The sequence below is a fragment of the Amphiprion ocellaris genome, chromosome 10 (genome assembly GCF_022539595.1).
Source record: "Amphiprion ocellaris isolate individual 3 ecotype Okinawa chromosome 10, ASM2253959v1, whole genome shotgun sequence".
Classification (NCBI taxonomy): Eukaryota; Metazoa; Chordata; class Actinopteri; family Pomacentridae; genus Amphiprion; species Amphiprion ocellaris.
The window spans coordinates 3189166-3206707 of record NC_072775.1 but is presented as its reverse complement, the minus strand read 5'-3'; the positions used below and the strand labels follow the sequence as shown (position 1 = coordinate 3206707).

Here is a 17542-nt window from a genome sequence, read left to right as displayed (position 1 = left end):
TAAAATAACACGTTAAAACTAATAACGCAATTAATTGCACCCTCCTCAGTTCCCTAATTTCTGGAACACCAGTAACGCTGATGAACACTCCAGCCAGTAGGTGGCAGTAATGAACCCAAAGTCTGTTTGTAGCCATGAAGAAGAAGCACAGGAAACACTGAATGTCAGGTACTGGTGAACAGTGAAGGAAGATGAGATTGAGTTTGTGGGCAGGAAGTTTTCCTGTAAGAATCTTCCCGATGGCAGCTTGGATGCAAATTGTACAACAGCGTTTTCTGATCATCTCAATGCTAAACATGTTGCTGTTAGCACCAGAGCTAACGTTAGCTACGACAGTCCTACCAATGGCTAACGGAGTAGCCATGCCATAAAAGACCACTTTTGTAGACAGTGCTTGAGTTTACAAGTGTCTTAAAATGTTGAATAAAATCGCTATAATTGCACTTTGATTTTACAGTATTAAAACAAAAGAACAAGCTAGTATTTTACTTTAGGATCAAAACAACTTGTCCAGAAATGATTTTAAATTTATAGTTTTACTAATTTACAATCTGCGGTTAATGTCTTCTCTGGAATTTTTACACTTTGAGGGCCGGATTGAACCCTCTGGAAGGTTGAAGGTGTTGCACTTCCACTAGGGTTTCCCTTCGCAGGTTCAAATCCTCTCACTGTGAGGAACATCTTCACGTGGACGACATAAACTCCTGATTTTGTTTCTTCTCCAGTCTAATCCTGAACTAGCTCCGTCTGTTCCAGAGGTTCTGCAGTGAGAACTAGAAAAGCACTCAGAGAGCGCAGTACTCTCCCAAGGCTGCTCAGTTGACATATCATTTCCGACGGATGAAATATTTAATAAAAAATGACCTTGCACTGAGCACAAGCATGTGTTATGCATGTGCATGTTATGTATGAATACCAAATTGCTTGTAAATTGCTCTTATAAAGGTCTGTTGATCAGTTCATCACTTTTGGCAAGCCTTTGTTTTGCTAGTGTTAAAATAACCGTTCCCTCCATGCTTTTATTTTATTTTTCCACTGAGTACCTGATCCCCTAAATGTCTATGAACGCTGGTATTTACAGTAAATTATGTTAAAATGATACAAATCAGAGATGCACGTAGTGATAGTCCTCTGATACCCGAGGCTTCGACACATGCGCTGTAGCTCATGAAGCAAACGTATCGAGCCACTGTACCGAGGCGTGGTTTGGTCACGTGACTCATGACGTTTGAATCACTTCAGTGATGTTTGAAGCACTCAACTGCTTCGAATCACCTGATTGGTTCGGTTTGTTATGTGACTCACTCAGCGGGATCGAGTGTTCCGGGATAGGAGATCCCTATTTAGTGTTGTTCATCAGGGTCCGAGCACCGAATGGTGCGAAGACCCTATTGGAATGCAAGGAATTATTTATTATTATTATTATTATTATTATTATTATTATTATTATTATTATTATTATTATTATTATCATTATTATTATTATTATTCTTTGCCCGCCGGGAAATCGCCATTTTTGGCGGCCTTATCATACCCCAAAACGCGTCAAACTTGGCATGCTCATCAGGACTGGCGAAAAATTTGATATTTTATGGGAGTTGCGCATGTGTGGGGCAAAATGGCTCCATAGCGCCCCCTGGAAAATTGAAAATTTGGTCATTAGGCCAACTTGCACGATGTTTCATCTACAGCTACAAAATTTTGTAGGTATATTCAGCACATCAGGAAACCCAAAAAAGTCAATCATGGCCACGCCCAAAACCCAACAGGAAGTCGGCCATTTTGAATTATATGTCATATGTTTTGACGATTTTGGGTCATTTTTGTACATTTTCAAAAGCTATAAACTCAAACAGGGTAACACCGAGAGAGCTGAAATTCGGCTAGCATGTACTCCAGGCATGGGTGATCAAAAGTTATCAAAATGCTCACCTTAAGTCTGAGGGCGTGGCCATGGCGGCCTCGTGAATTTTGGTGCTTCGCCATGAAACATCAACTGCTGTGTAACTGCCCTAAACATGCTCCAATCTGCCTGAAACTTTACATGTGTGATCAGAGTCCAGTCCTGATCACATCCATAGGCCGACATAAACTCTCGGTCGCAGCGCCACCTGGTGGATGGACAGGAAAAGCTCTAGAAGTAGCCTGAACATGCTCCAATCTGCCTGAAATTTTACACGTGTGATCAGAGTCCAGTCCTGATCACATCCATAGGCCGACATGCACTCTCGGTCACAGCGCCACCTGGTGGACGTGCCTGGATTCGCCGACCAGCAAGGATGCGAGGACCTGTCCAATGCTGCTTGCAGCTTTAATTTTTAACTTGAGTTTTGACTCGACAGTTTTTGTCAGGAGGTTGCACTTTAGGCTTTGTGCTGGAGGGTTGAACTCTGATTTTCAAGATTTTCAAAGTGTACAGACCTTTTGAGTCCTGAGGAGATGAGCTTTCACACAGTCTGAGGGCTGAAATTTTCGAAGTTTCACAGTAGTTGTCTGTAAACTAGAACCTTCAGATAGTCCAAGGACTCGTGTCTTCTATGTCCATGTGTAGTTGTCTGTTAGTTTGAAATGTCAGATAGTGTGAGGACTGAAATGTGCAAAGTGTCTTAGTACTTCTCTGTTAGTTAGAAATTTGTGTTTAATCGAAGCCTTAAAAGTTGTGACCATGAGTCTTGATTTCACATTTAGAGTATCCATTTGAGTTTTGGTGAGACGTTCACCTGTGTGCTATTTAGAAATGGTCCAGAAACTTTGATTGTATTCAATGAAAAGTATAGTTAGTGATGATCAGAAGGTAACATTAGTTTGATCAATGATTTCAACTATTAGTAGACTTTATGAGGGAAGCAGTTTTGAGAAAAGAGTTATTAGTAAATCAATTCATAGTGCAACCCAGAACATTGAAAGAGGAAGTGTTTGAAGAAACAACCAGATGTTTTTGTTTCCGAATAGAAAACGTTTTAAGATATGTAAATTTATTTGTTTTTTTGGATTTTGTTATTGTGTCTTCTGTGTAATTAGATATTCAAAAGTGTCACTGGTGTTTATCAAATGTTTTGTCTGTATTTAGATTCATCTTAAAAGTTTAGTCTTTGTTTTTTGTCATTCTTCATGATTTTATAATATTAGATTAGATGTACAACTGTTTTGTCTTTTTAATGTGTAATTGTTGAGTGAAAAGTATTATTGGATGTGATGAGTAAAAATATTATTTTCAGTATTAAATGTTTAAACTCTTGTAGTTTGTAATGTTAAGAACTTGTAGTAGATTTTAATGTGTAATTGTATATTTAAAGTTTTCATAGTAAATTGTGTTTAATTCCTAGTAAAAGTGTTATTGTCTTTAAGGTGTTTATTTGTAAAGAAACATTGAACTATGTAAATAAGTGTACTAGTGTCTTTCACTTTTTGTTTGGATAGGTGTAGTGAGAGACAGGTAGACAACGGGGTAGAAATAAGAATGAGGGCAAATCATATAGCACGGGGTTGCGAGCGGGAATCGAACCCGGGCCTCAGCGTCGGGGACCTAGTACATACGTCAGAGGCGTAACCCGTAAAGCTACATGAGCACACACGTTCTGACCTTGAAAACGTGTATAAATCCAATAGAAAGTCTAGGGGTAGGGTTAGGGTTACAGAGCAAGGTCCTTACAGTTGTATAGCAAAAATAGGGTTAAATTAATATTACACATAAATATTTTTAATGTCCAAACGAAGCAGCCGAATATTAAGAGAAATTAATCCCCGGTTTTCCCGTTGGTTTTTGGCCGGTCTATATCGCACGGCCAAAATCCACCGGGAAAACCCCACATTCATTTTAAGAATTTTTTGGCTAGTTTGACTTAATATTAAATTATGAAAATATGTAAAATTTAATATCCATTTTTGTACATTGCTACTGTCAGGACCTTCCTCTGTAACCCTAACCCTACCCCTAGACTTTCTATTGGATGAATACACGTTTAAAAGCACATAACATGTGTGTCCATATAGCTCTACGAATTAAGCCACTCACGCATGTACTAGGTCCCCAACGCTAAGGCCCGAGTTCGATTCCCGCTGGCAACCCCGTGCTGTATGAGTTGCCCTCATTCTTATTTCTACACCGTTGTCTGCCTGTCTCTCACTAGACCTATCGATCAAATAAGTGAAATAGATTACACTTATTTACAAAGTTACATCTTTAGTTATTAAATTAACTTCTTAAATTACTTCGACTTTATTTTCCTACTTTATTTTCCTATTTTCCTTATTTTCCAAATATTTTCCTACTTTATAAATGTTTTCTTGTCTCAACTTTTTCCCTTTGATTTAATGGCATTTTGTTATGTCGTTTCTTTCTTGATTCTTCTTCTTCTGACAACATTTTAACCCCAACCAGGGGTGGATTGGCCATCTGGCGTACCGGGCGATGCCCGGTGGGCCGAAGCACATTTTTGGGCCGGCACAGGGGGTGTCATAATTTAACCATCATATATAAATATAAATCCTTTTTGTCGATCGCGACGGCCCATTGGTTGATTTTCTTGAAGGACATTGGACTAATCCAATGAAATCTCTCAGCCCTCCTCGGCCCGCCCCTCCCCGGCCTCTTGACCAAAGTCATCAAATTTTGCCGTTTGAGTTGGCCGGAAGTGGAGAAGAGCAAAGATGGAGAAACGGCCCAAACGAAAGGGGGGCGCTGAAAAATTGCGCGAATAAACGCTTAAAAGCCTGCAAGTCGATGCAGCAAAATGCTGCTAAATAAGTGACATGTTTGCCGTTGCTTCCACTACTTCACCTGCGGCAGCGACTGCTGCTGCCATGATAGAAAAAGAAGCCGAAGTTCAGGGGGAATCTGAGGAAAAGGAGTAGGAGGAGAAGGAGGAGGAGGACGGAGGGAGAGACGTGACACAGCAGGGACACATCGACGAGGTCACATTAGCTTTAAAACTATACCTTAACTGATTCCAGCTCTTTTTCTTTTCTTGATCATCTATGCATCTCTCTCTCTATCTTTCTCTCTCTCAATCTCTCTCTTCATACTTTAAGGTTCCATTTTGGTGAAGAGCTCCACTTTAAATTCAAGTTGCTAATTTTGACAGTTTGTAATAAAATTTTAAATAAAGTCCCTGTGAGAAGTGACAGAGTGTATCTTTTTTTTTTTTTACATGGTTACTCTCTTCCACGTAGGCTGCTGCGTTTTTTTTTTTTTGTTTTTTTTTTGAAACAACGTGCACATATATCCTCTGGTATGTCGTATGGCTTGGCATATTGTATAAATAATCATGGTGGGCCACCATGACCAAAAATGCCAGGACCATATTTTGATCCCAGTCCAGCCCTGGCGCCACCTTGTGGTAGCAAGAAATAGACATTTTTTACATTTTGATGTACTATTCTTAGCACGTTGACCAGAATCACTTCAAATGTGCTGACATAAGCCAGAACACATTGATGATGATTCCCAGAGAAAATGGCGACTCGTCATCAAGGGGCGTGTCTGTGGCGGCGCGGCGAATTTCGATTTCTCGCCATGAAAATTGAATTATTAATATCTCAGCTGGAAATGATCCAATCTGGACCAAACTTGATATGGTGGACACCAGTCCGGGTCTGAACACATCCACATTCATAAATTTAGAAATACTCAAAGCGCCACCTATTGGCAACAGGAAGAAATTGTCATTACATTTGCACGTGCCATTGCCAGAAACTTTGTCATATCATTCAGAAAATTGGTCAGGTGAGTGGTTACACCTAGACGATGCCACAGTGTGAAGATTTTGACGATTCATAAAACGCTGTTGCCATGGCAACGTATCGTTGCCAGAATAAACAAAGTACTTTTTGACAGGTTAAAAATGGTCATATGCTCGCCAAAATTGCCACACATATCAGGACTGCTGAGATATTTGATATTTTAGACGAATTGCACATGACTGTTGCAAAATGGCTCCATAGCGCCACCTGGAAAATTTCAAACAGTTACTACGGCCAGTACGTGTCACCTAGAATTATGAAACTTGGTAGGCATATGTAACTCGTCAAGATGCACAAAAATGTAATGGACACCCATGGCCAAAGTCAAGCAGGAAGTCGGCCATTTTGAATTATATGTCATATGTTTTGACGATTTGGGGTCATTTTTAGACATTTTCAAAAGCTATAAACTCAAATAGGGTAACACTGAGAGAGCTGAAATTTGGCCAGGATGTACTCCAGGCATGGGTGATCAAAAGTTATAAAAATGCTCCGCAAAAGTCTGAGGGCGTGGCCATGGCGGCCTCCTGAATTTTGGTGCTTCCCCATGAAACATCAACTGCTGTGTAACTGCCCTAAACATGCTCCAATCTGCCTCAAACTTTACAGGTGTGATCAGAGTCCGGCCCTAATCACATCTTTGTGCCACTTGGCGGCCATTTTGGATTTCTCGCCATGAAACAGGAAGTGCTGTGTAACCAGCCTGTACATGCTCCAATCTGCCTGAAATTTTACATGTATGATCAGAGTCCGGCCCTAATCACATCTTTGCACCACTTGGCGGCCATTTTGGATTTCTCGCCATGAAACAGGAAGTGCTGTGTAAGTAGCCTGTACATGCTCCAATCTGCCTGAAACTTTACTCTCTCAGTTGCAGCGCCTCCTGGTGGATATGCGGGGGCCAGTCGGGCTGCTCGGATGCGAGGACCCGTCCAACGCTGCTTGCAGCTTTTATTGGTTTAGTGGTTGGAAGTCAATAAAACATTAGCGTCAGTCAAATTGAATGCGTCAGTGGATGGAAGTGGTGGTGGCCTTGTGCTGCTCTTCACTTCACTGCAGCTCCATGGCTCCATCTGCTGGACGGACAGAAGTGCAGCAGCTGATGGCAGCTTCTTTGACCTCACGCTGCTGTCAGACCCCAGATTAGGGTTTATTTCAGATATATATAATAGAAAATAGTAATTAAAAAATAAGCTGATGTTGTATTTTTGCAGCAGTGAGTTTTACAGGGTTAAGAGCAACCAGTCAAAGGTTATTACTGAGGACTTTAAACAAAAACATTCAGGCAAACAGTTAACATCATAGGGTGCCTGACATGTTTGTTTTTTTTCCGGGTCGATACAGATTTTTTTGTAATCAAGGAGATCAATAACCAAGATTTGGAATCACTACACATTTGCAGAAAAAATTAAGTTTTTGAACAGCACATAAAGTTAAGTTAAAATTAAAATAATCACGAGTTGCAGCCTTTGCTTATTTATGTTTTACATGCTGAAGTTGTCCTTCAGTGTTTCACTGATCAGATTGTGCTGTGGGCAGGAACAAGATCAGAGGGAGGCAGCTGCAGCAGACCCAAAGTAGTTTCACATTCATTTATCTGATCAGATTTCAGGGGGCTTTTTTTTTTTAAGAAATGGGACCAATAATTGAAAACATGCTAAATATCAGATGGGATCATTGGTGTCACAGGACATCTGCAGACACAGGTCAAAGATTACAAGGAGTTTATTTAACGAATGAAACTAAAACCAACACAGAAAGGATAACTAAACCAAGGTGAAAACAAAAAGGGGAAACCAGACTAATTGTAGGAGAAAGGTTCTGGTTTCAAAGTCTCTGGTCTGGCAGAGAGCGGAAGAATGAAGAACCGGGCCTTCGTGGATTAAGGTGATTGAGAACAGGTGAATCAACCCCCACACCCGTGAGAGAGATGGATGGATGGATGGATGGATGGATAGATAGGTAGGGAGGTAGATGGACCATAGATAGATGGATGGATAGGTAGATTCTGCAGTGGGGAAATTTTCAGTGTGGCAGTAGCAGATAGGAAAAAAGTAAAAAGAAAAGCAGCACTCAGTGCACAGATTTAAATAGATGCTTTCTCCTTAGAGAAGAAATAGAAATGCTTGTAAAAAAAAAAAAATCTTGTGAAATTGCACATATTGACTTATTTACATTTTATTGCAGTTACTTCATGGGTGATCTGAACTACTGGGAGCAGGTTTGATTGAACACAGTCTGACTGCTGCAGGAAGGAAGGACCTCCTTCAAACATTGTGGGTGAAGCAGTCTGTCCCTGAAGGAGCTGCTGGTGATGGTCCTGTTTCCTGCAGGGGGTGGGAGATGTCCTCCATGATAGACAACAGCTTTGTCATCATCCTCCTGTCTAACACCAGCCCAGGACAGAGCTTGCTTTCTTAACCAGTTTCTTTAGTCTCTTCCTGTCTGCAGCCGTGATGCTGCTGCTCCAGCAGACCACTCCATACAGGATGGCTGATACCACCACACAACCATAAAAGGTCCTCAGAATTGCTCCCTGCATCCCGAAGGACCTCAGTTTCCTGAGCAGGTGAAGTCTGTTCTGACCTTTCTTACACCGTGCGTTGGTGTTCTATCTCTAGACATGTTTGAATGTCTTTATCAATAAATGGTCAAACACATGTTGAGTGTCAGTTCAGCTCTTTGTTCCACACATGTATATGTTCCTATGTGATTGGTGTCTTGCAGTCAGAGTGTAAAGAATTGAAGCTGTCAGAGGCTTTCTGTGGTGAAGAGGCTGCAGGACATCAGCTGCTCCAACAGGTGACGCCTTTGTTCTTTGGCTCCAACCAGAACCAGCAATAAATCAGCATGAGCTGCAGCTTATCCACCTCATAGAGTGTATAATAAAGAAACCAAGAGGTTTTAGTTGATAGCTGTCTCTAGTGAATGACCAGCAGTGTCTTGTTCAGGTTGTGAGGAGAAGTAAAAAGCTTACAGCAGCTGGTATTCCCAGGTAGTCTCCCATCCAAATACTAACCACGCCCAACCCTGCTTAGCTTTGCAGATCAGACAAGATTGGGTGTATTCAGTCTCAGAAACAAACCTACAATGTAAGTTCTGTACCTCACATGATTCAAATCTCCACTCACACATTTTATTTGTCCTTTGATTGCTCCAGTACTGATTGATGCCATCATTTAAGCCAATTTACAACAACACCTTGTAGGAAATGTGGTGCAGAGGTAAGTTCTGTGCTTCACATGTTGAAGGTCCATGGTTCAAATCCCCACTCACACTTTTTATGTGTCCTTTGGATGCTCCAGTACTAATTGCTAGCATCATTTAAGCAAAGTTAGAGCAACATCTTGTAGGACAGGTGGTGTAGAGGTAAGTTTTTTGCCTGGCATGTTGAAGGTACCCGGTTGAAATCCACCTTAGTACCTTTATTATCTTCACCTCCTTAATAGTTTTGTGTACCATCATTTATGAAAACTAACAGTTACACCTAGTAGGAAGGATAGTGCAGTGGTAAGTTATCTGCCTCTCATCCAGCAGGTTTTTGGTTCGAATCCAGCCCAGGGCTCTTTTGACACTTTTTAAGATAAGATAAGATAAGATAAAATTCTTTATTTCTCTCCACTCCAGGGGCAATTTACATTGTTACAACAGCTTTATTTACAATATATACATACTTTGGCTGTATGACAACCTCTTTCAACCATCATTACAACAAAGTCCACGAAGGAGCTTGTGTGAAAGATAGCTCACACATAGGTTGTGTGTCTGTCATGTGGAGGGTCATGGTTCGAATCCCCACTGGGAACCTTGTGGAGGATGATAGTGGAGTGGAAAGGTTGTGGTCTGTGGTGTGGAGTGTCAGTGGATTGGAGTTGAAGGGTGGTTCCTGCAAAACCAAGAAGTTGCCCGAAAAAGGCAAAGAGCGCAAAGAGCGCAAAGAGCGCAAAGAGCGCAAAGAGCGCAAAGAGCGCAAAGAGCGCAAAGAGCGCAAAGAGCGCAAAGAGCGCAAAGAGCGCAAAGAGCGCAAAGAGCGCAAAGAGCGCAAAGAGCGCAAAGAGCGCAAAGAGCGCAAAGAGCGCAAAGAGCGCAAAGAGCGCAAAGAGCGCAAAGAGCGCAAAGAGCGCAAAGAGCGCAAAGAGCGCAAAGAGCGCAAAGAGCGCAAAGAGCGCAAAGAGCGCAAAGAGCGCAAAGAGCGCAAAGAGCGCAAAGAGCGCAAAGAGCGCAAAGAGCGCTTCAAGAATATTTTTGGCAAATTTTGCCCAAATGTGAAAAAAAAAGCTTGAGCAGAGTGGGGGATTGAACCTGCACTCTCCCGGTTCCAAACCACCATCACTACCTCTGGACTACCGGTCCTACATACCCAAATACAGGCTTTTCTTCTATTCGTCAAGGCGGTGACATCAACACTGAAAGAAAAAAAAACAATCCACAAAATCAAAAAAAGAACATAATCTACCTACAACTTTTAAAGAACACGCTAAAAAACACAATACTAAAAAGTCACACTCTTCTCCTCATCACTCATTTTTACATTTTAACACAATTTCAAAGCCACACAAATCACATTCTTCATGTCAAATCACTTCTCTTCACTACAAATGGGAGAGAACAGCAAACAAATAAAATACAACTTATGGCTTAAATATCTTCAAAATCTCTTTGCTATTCCTCTACATTCAAATTCCTCAACACCACTCAACAATCACCTGCAGGATCTCTTACTTCTTTCTTAGCTCTGACAAAACATCTTCAAGACTCTGAGAAGACAACTCATTTTCAACACATTTGCTGCTTCGTCTAAGTGTCCACACACATCTCCAGTCATCCACAGGCCTCACCACTGATCAGCTGCACAAACTTACATGTTAAACTTCTCCAAAGATAAAATACTATTTACTGGTGGCTCATATTTCAAGTTCATTTCCTTGCAAAGTCTTTATTCCATATTTTGTCTGTGTCTGTAATAGAGTTAAACATTAAATTACATTAAATTATATTAAACAGACAAAATATGGAATGAGATAATTCAATAAGATACAATACATGTCATTATGAAATTAAACAAAATTTTTAAAATACAAATATTAGAAATTACAGATAAAGTATTTTCCATCATTAAACATTTAAAAAATACAATTAAACAAGAAGAATGTTAAACATTTTTAAAAATGCAAAACATTTAATCAGATTATTAAACCCTTAAAAAGACAAAACATGTGTGCATATATAGCTCAACGGGTTAAGTGGGTGACCCATGTACAGGGGCTGGTCCCTGACGCAGCGTCCCGGGTTCGAGTCCCCCTAGTGGCCCTTTGCTGCAAGTCTTCCCCCAACTCTTTTCCCTTGTTTCCTGTCTGTCTCTCACTACACCTATCCAATAAAAGGCCAAACAAGACAAAACATTTAATTTAAAAAATTAAATGTTTAATTAGAAAATTATATCTTAAAGACAATAAAAGTTCAAATAGGAATTACACTGAAAATACAATAAAGGATTTAAAAAGAAAATTAAACATTAAAAGGTGGTAAAACATTTAAAAAGAAAAACCTTAAAGATTTAATCGAAACATTAACAGACTGTCTGAAGGTTCAAACTAACAGAGAACTACTCAAGAACTATTAAGATTTCAGTCCTCAGACTGTGTGAAGGTTCAAACTAACAGAGAACTACTCAGGAACTTAGAAGATATCAGTCCTTGGACTGTCTGGAAGTTCAATCTAACAGAGAACTACTGTGGGACTTAGAAAATTTCAGCCCTCAGACTGTGTCAAAGCTCAGGTCCTGAGGACTCGGGAGGTGTGGAGGCTTTGGAAAGTCTTGGAACTGAGGGTTCCACCCTCCAGCACAAAGGCTGAAGTCCAGCCTCCTGAGAAAAACGATCGAGTCGAGACTCAAGTTAAAAAAAAACTCGAAAATGGCAAAAAAAAAAATAGATGATAAATGCGCAAAAAAAAATAAATAAAAAGTATCGCGCGCAGCTTAGAGGGAACAGTGGTCCCAAAACTGTTGATAAATTATTTCTCAATAAAACCTCATAACCAGTTACATAAACACACCCTCTTTACTGACCTCTTTACCAATAAACCCCAAGACATACTTTGCCAAAATCCATAATAATCCATAAAATCTTTATTTGCACCAGCCCCATGTGAAAATGACATCAGTCTGTATTTGTAGAGCATCTCATGAATGTAGCAGCACCGTTTAAATGTTTCATAACACAGAATACAAGTGAAGAGTATATAGGGTTACAGACAAACATGGCAAATAAGAAACATGCTCTTCAATAGTTATTGTCATTATTATTACTAGTAATATTATTTTTGTGTCCACTACAACCCATACAATCATCTAGTGTAGTCAAACAGGAATGTGTGCATGGCGAATCAAATCCAAAACAATCCATGAACCAACGACCACGTCTTGATTGCACTTCATATTATTGACCACTAGATGTCCTACTCGAGCACTGTGTGTCATTGAGGCCTCGAGTAATGAACCATGTTTTGAATGAAGTGTCGAAGCTTCAACAAAGCCTCGATCAGCCATCACTAGATGCACGTGTAGCCGCTTCTTCTGCGGTGACCAAGAAAATCTCGTTCTCAGGTGGCGTTAATTCTCGCGAGAACAAGCAGCTTCAAACCTCCCCATGATCCTTTGCGCTTCCTCTTTCTAGCCGGCGCCTGAGAATGGGTGAGTGTTAGTCCGACAGAATCCTTCTCCATCTGGTGTTTTAAAGAAAGAATAGTCCTAAAATGGTTTGCTGTATTGCACATAAATGTTACCCAAATAAATATTGCTTTAACTTTGCTGTGTAGACTCGGTGGATTCTGTTTTAATGAAGTAATTTCCAGTGGATGTTAGAAGTGCTCCAAGATGGCTGCTGTGATGGCCCGTGTAGTTTTAGCTCCGGAGGCTAAAATAAGGTTAAAAGGGGCTCATTTGGTGTTTTTGTGATGTTGTAGGAGTTTTAGCAGGAACAAACGATGTATAGTGAACATGTCAGACGTAGTGGAGAGATTCTTTGCTTGTACTTTTGAATTTAAAAGCTAAATTGAGAGGCGGTGTTAGCATTAGCTAGCAGGTCATGCTGCTGCTCCGAAACACTGCAGGGATAAAGATTAATAAATAATGAATAATTCAGTCACTTAGTGTGATTTAACTTCATATTCTGACTTGAAATAAGTGACCAGATTTTATTGTGGTTACTGAGAGGTGGTGTTAGCATTCGCTAGCAGCTCTGAAGCACTGCAGAGACGCTTAATAATTCTGATGTTGTTCAAAGTAATTCAGTGCATTTAATGTGATTTGGCTTATTGATTTGACTTGAAATAAGTTACCAAATGTGCTTGTGGTCACTGGAGGTACATGCTAATTCCTAAAGGCCACAGCATGGCTTTAAGTTACAGAAATCGGAGATTTAGCAATACTGGATTTTTGGGCCAATCCGATTTTATCTTGTAAGAAATCCTGAAACCGGTGTATTGGTCAGTATTCAGAAGTGTTATATCTAAAAGGGGAACTGGTAGCGTTATTTCCAATGGTGTAACTCACGAACTACTCAGCATCATATAATGAAAACACTGACTTTGCACCAGAGTCTGAATGTGTTTTGATTCCGTTTACTTTGTACGGTGTTGTGAAAGATGCCTCTAAATAAAATGTATTACTATTGTTATTACTATCTGCTGAGCTGTGATGGTTAGGGTGCTCTGCTACATGTGCTGCAGACGCTCCTGAGATAGTTTGCTTTTATTTTGAGGTTTGAGCTTCTGCTGGAGTAAGTGTTAGAATACTAATTCTAAAAGACTGTGGACGTGTTCGTCTGTAATATGGTCAGTTAAGAAGTTTTCATATCGATGCATTATTGACAGCATTAATACAGATACCAGCCAACAGACGTAGATCAGGTTACCACTTAATGCTGCCGAGGTCCACAGCAAAGTTTGGTTTCTAGACTTTAAGTAGTTATAAACGTAGTTCACTGTAACATTAAGACTATTTAGCTTTTGGAACTTCAACTTTTTTAGCTCGGAAAGGAGTTATCAGTTGCTTGAGTGACATGATGAAAAAAAATTTTGCGGAATCTGAATTCAATTGCGGACAACCTTTACCTTGGAGAACTGATCGCTCAAGCATAGAAAGTCATTTTCTGTTGAACGTCTTGTGTGTGCACTGATCTAACTCCTGGCTGATTTTCCGTCTTCTCAGGTATCTCACGGGACAACTGGCATAAACGCCGCAAGACCGGCGGTAAACGCAAGCCCTACCACAAGAAGAGGAAGTATGAGCTTGGGCGTCCTCCTGCAAACACAAAGGTGAATAAAATCGTTGGTTCTCTGACTTAAGCTGAGTTTAAAGCGATGTAGCGTGGGTGATGAAAACACAACCTTAGGTAGGTCTTTTTTGAGCCGTTTTGGTTCAAAGCTTTGGGCTTACCAATGCTAGGATTGTCATAGTTACACTGACACGCTTCAATGCATGTTAACCCTCTGAACACCAAAGAAAATAATGTTCTGTCTTTAAAATAATGACCTTTAGGCTGTGTTTCCATAGAGCACATGGTGAGTAGTAGTAAAGATCTAGAATATGTTGAGCCACAGGTTGTTTTGTCCAGTGTTGGCAACGCCAGGGGGAACGTACACATATTCTGGATATAATAATTTCAGTTTCTGTTAAACAAGCGAAGAAGCTAAACTTTCATCTTTTTTTTTTTTTTTTTGTTTTTGTTTTTTTTTTTTTTAAATGAAAAAGATTTATGGCACCAAGGTTTGGTTATGCTGCACAAAGACATTTATGAGTTTTCCCTGTTTATAGCAATCGTTGAGCATTTTCGTTGGAGATCCGGGATTTTATATTGCTGAGAAAAACGTGGCAAAAAGTAATTAATTGCTGGAGTTCAGAGGGTTAATCTAACTGTTGTTCTCTAAACTATCAAAAAGGTTCACACAAATGTCAGAACTAATGAAAGATGTGTTTTTGCTTCTTCAGATCGGAGCTCGTCGAATCCACACAGTGAGGGTCCGTGGTGGGAACAAGAAGTACCGTGCTCTGAGGTTGGATGTTGGAAACTTCTCTTGGGGCTCTGAGTGTAAGTTTCCCTGCTGTTACCTTCTGAATCTTCTCTGATGTTCTTTCCATGAGGATAACTTTGTCCAGTTCTGCTACTGAATGCTAGTGGTGATATCAAAGACTCTGAGAAAGACCAGTTCCTGCTTTGACACTTCAAAAAAAAAAAAAAGTCTGAGCTGACAGGATGAATAGGTAGTTTTCTTTTGCTGATGACGGTTGATTTTGTTCATTCAGGCTGCACACGCAAGACCAGGATCATCGATGTGGTCTACAACGCCTCCAACAACGAGCTGGTCAGAACCAAGACCCTGGTGAAGAACTGCATCGTCCTGGTGGACAGCCTTCCCTACAGGCAGTGGTATGAGGCTCACTACGCCACTCCTCTGGGACGCAAGAAGGGAGCCAAGCTGGTACGTGGAGAAGCTTAATCTAGCAGGGAGAAATGTCTGAGTTTTAGGGGAAAATCTGTTGTCCCATCTATCTCTCCTGCTACCAGAGCTTAACATCAGCTTTACCACATGTTGCCTTAACCCTCGTGTCGTCCTGCGGGTCAAAATTGCCCCTTTTTGAAGTTTGAAAATGTGGGGAAAAAAATATATTTTCACAGTGAAACTTCTGATGTCCACATTTTCAACATTTTTGAGAAATTTTTGAAGATTTTTTGGTGGGAAAAAAATGTTAAAAATGTTTCTTAAGAACATTCACATAAAAATCAACCAAAATCCAGTGAATTTTGCTGGATTTTGGTTGATTTTTTTTTTTGTGAATGTTCTTAAAGAAAATATTAGAAGTTTGACTGATATATATGTAATCACTTTCGATATTTTTAGGTTTTTTTGGAAGATTTTTACTCAATTTTTGGAAAATATTTACAAGAATTTTCTTGCCAAATTTGGGGGATTTTTAAGGAAAACTTAAGGAATTATTGGAAATTTCTTCCTGAAGGTTTTGCAAATTTTCAGAAACTTGTGGAATTTGTTTGCTGAATTTTTTTGATTTTTGTCATACAAGGAAACAATATTTTTTGGTGCCTGTAATTGAGGACAACAGGAGGGTTAACGCTAACCTGTCCACATTCAGCAGGTTTAGATTGGAAATGCATGTTAAGGGTGATCACTGTATTTATGGTTTAAGTTCACTTTTTGACCTGAGACAGCACTACAGTGGCAGAGTGCTGTTTGATTCGGTGCACGTCTTTCCATGATGATAACTTTGTCCAGTTCTGCTACTGAATGAAAGTGGTGATAACTATGACTCTGAGAAAGACTTGTTACCTCCACACATGTGCTGCAGGGTTCATTCTACGTTTAAATTACTTGAGTTTCAGAAGCTGAGGGTTTGGTGACGATGTGTTAAAACTGGTTTCTGCTGCAGACTCCTGAGGAGGAAGAGGTCCTGAACAAGAAGAGGTCAAAGAAGACCCAGAAGAAGTACGACGAGCGTAAAAAGACGGCCAAGATCAGCACTCTTCTGGAGGAGCAGTTCCAGCAGGGAAAGCTGCTCGGTAAGTCCAGCATCTGTAGTTTATCACCCTGAATGACTTTTATCTGGACGAACGGTGCATCTCATTTAGAAGACTGGACCGCTGATTGGCCGTCTGCTGGAAGTGTCTTTATTCAGGACATCAGATGCCTTCAGTTTGTCTTGTATTAGACAGTATATTTTCACTTTAGAAGAGAAAACAATCCCATGTAGCTCAGCCAGGTCCTGATTATTACTAGTTAAACTTGTATATTCATGTTTTAAATGTGGGAAAGTAAATATTTACTTTTTTTATTTACTGAAGGAGGGGAAACTGAAAACAGATGAGCTCTGCTTATCCTGCAGGGAACAAACAGTGGTAAAGTTAAATTTAACGCATGTGATGTTTATCTACTGGAAAGGTTCTTTAGCTGAGAGATGAGGTGTAAATTCTTCTACACACAAGACTTTTAAGCTCTGAGAGAACCCAAATACCACTTCTGTTGAGAAGATGAACATCATGTAGGCATCTGGGAGGAGAATGTTTCTGAACCCTTAAAGCTGCATGTCTTTCCTGAAACTTGAATCTCACCATGTGGACTGCTTGAGCCTCCTCCACTGACCGGGTTTCCGTCTCCTCCTGCAGCTTGCATCGCCTCCAGACCCGGCCAGTGCGGCAGGGCAGACGGCTACATCCTGGAGGGCAAGGAGCTGGAGTTCTACCTGAGGAAGATCAAGGCCAAGAAAGGCAAATAGATGTACAGCTGTTTGATACGTCAATAAAATCCACGTCCCACGACTGTCGGCTTCCGCTGTTATTTATTTTTATTCAGGAGTTAAATCCAAATGCTTTACAGTCAATATTTCAGTTTTTTTTCCATTACAGCAACAAATCAACAATTTCTGATCTTGATTGTTAAACTTGCACGTTATTAAAAAGGTCAGAAGACGAGCTGGAAGTGTTCAACCTGTATAAATCCAGTTTACTGTATATAGCAATGATTAACACGGTTTAGAAATAATCTGTTTTTAATGCTGTTTGTGTTGATGTGACCAGAATGTTCTCTACATCAAATCCTACCACTTCATCAGATATAAAATCAGTTTTCTCTGAATTGTAGAATTAAAGTTGCTGAAATTGGGTGACGTTCCTAAAAACGACTAAAGAATAGTCAGTAATGTCCACCGAGTCAACGGAAGAAGATAAAACTTAGTGAATCATGAAGGGAATTCTTGTGTCAGATGTGATGGAGGTGTGGTACGCTG

The 17542-nt window shown here is 40.2% G+C and overlaps 1 protein-coding gene and 3 non-coding genes across 4 annotated transcripts; all 4 read left to right on the top strand.

Annotated features, from left to right (window-relative positions):
• The first annotated feature begins 12412 nt into the window (after window positions 1-12412).
• Window positions 12413-17076, top strand: LOC111563465 (40S ribosomal protein S8). The gene is made up of 6 exons (XM_055014484.1): window positions 12413-12436; window positions 13955-14061; window positions 14735-14834; window positions 15050-15225; window positions 16190-16319; window positions 16923-17076. The coding sequence occupies exons 1-6, from the start codon at window positions 12433-12435 to the stop codon at window positions 17030-17032; spliced, it is 627 nt and encodes a 208-aa protein (XP_054870459.1). The 5' UTR covers window positions 12413-12432; the 3' UTR covers window positions 17033-17076.
• LOC111563480 (small nucleolar RNA SNORD46) lies at window positions 14111-14217 on the top strand. The gene has a single exon (XR_002745692.1). It is a non-coding gene; the product is annotated as a small nucleolar RNA SNORD46 (small nucleolar RNA).
• On the top strand, window positions 14878-14946 carry LOC111563479 (small nucleolar RNA SNORD38). Its single transcript, XR_002745691.1, has one exon. It is a non-coding gene; the product is annotated as a small nucleolar RNA SNORD38 (small nucleolar RNA).
• LOC111563478 (small nucleolar RNA SNORD38) lies at window positions 16011-16079 on the top strand. The gene has a single exon (XR_002745690.1). It is a non-coding gene; the product is annotated as a small nucleolar RNA SNORD38 (small nucleolar RNA).
• Window positions 17077-17542: the final 466 nt, after the last annotated feature.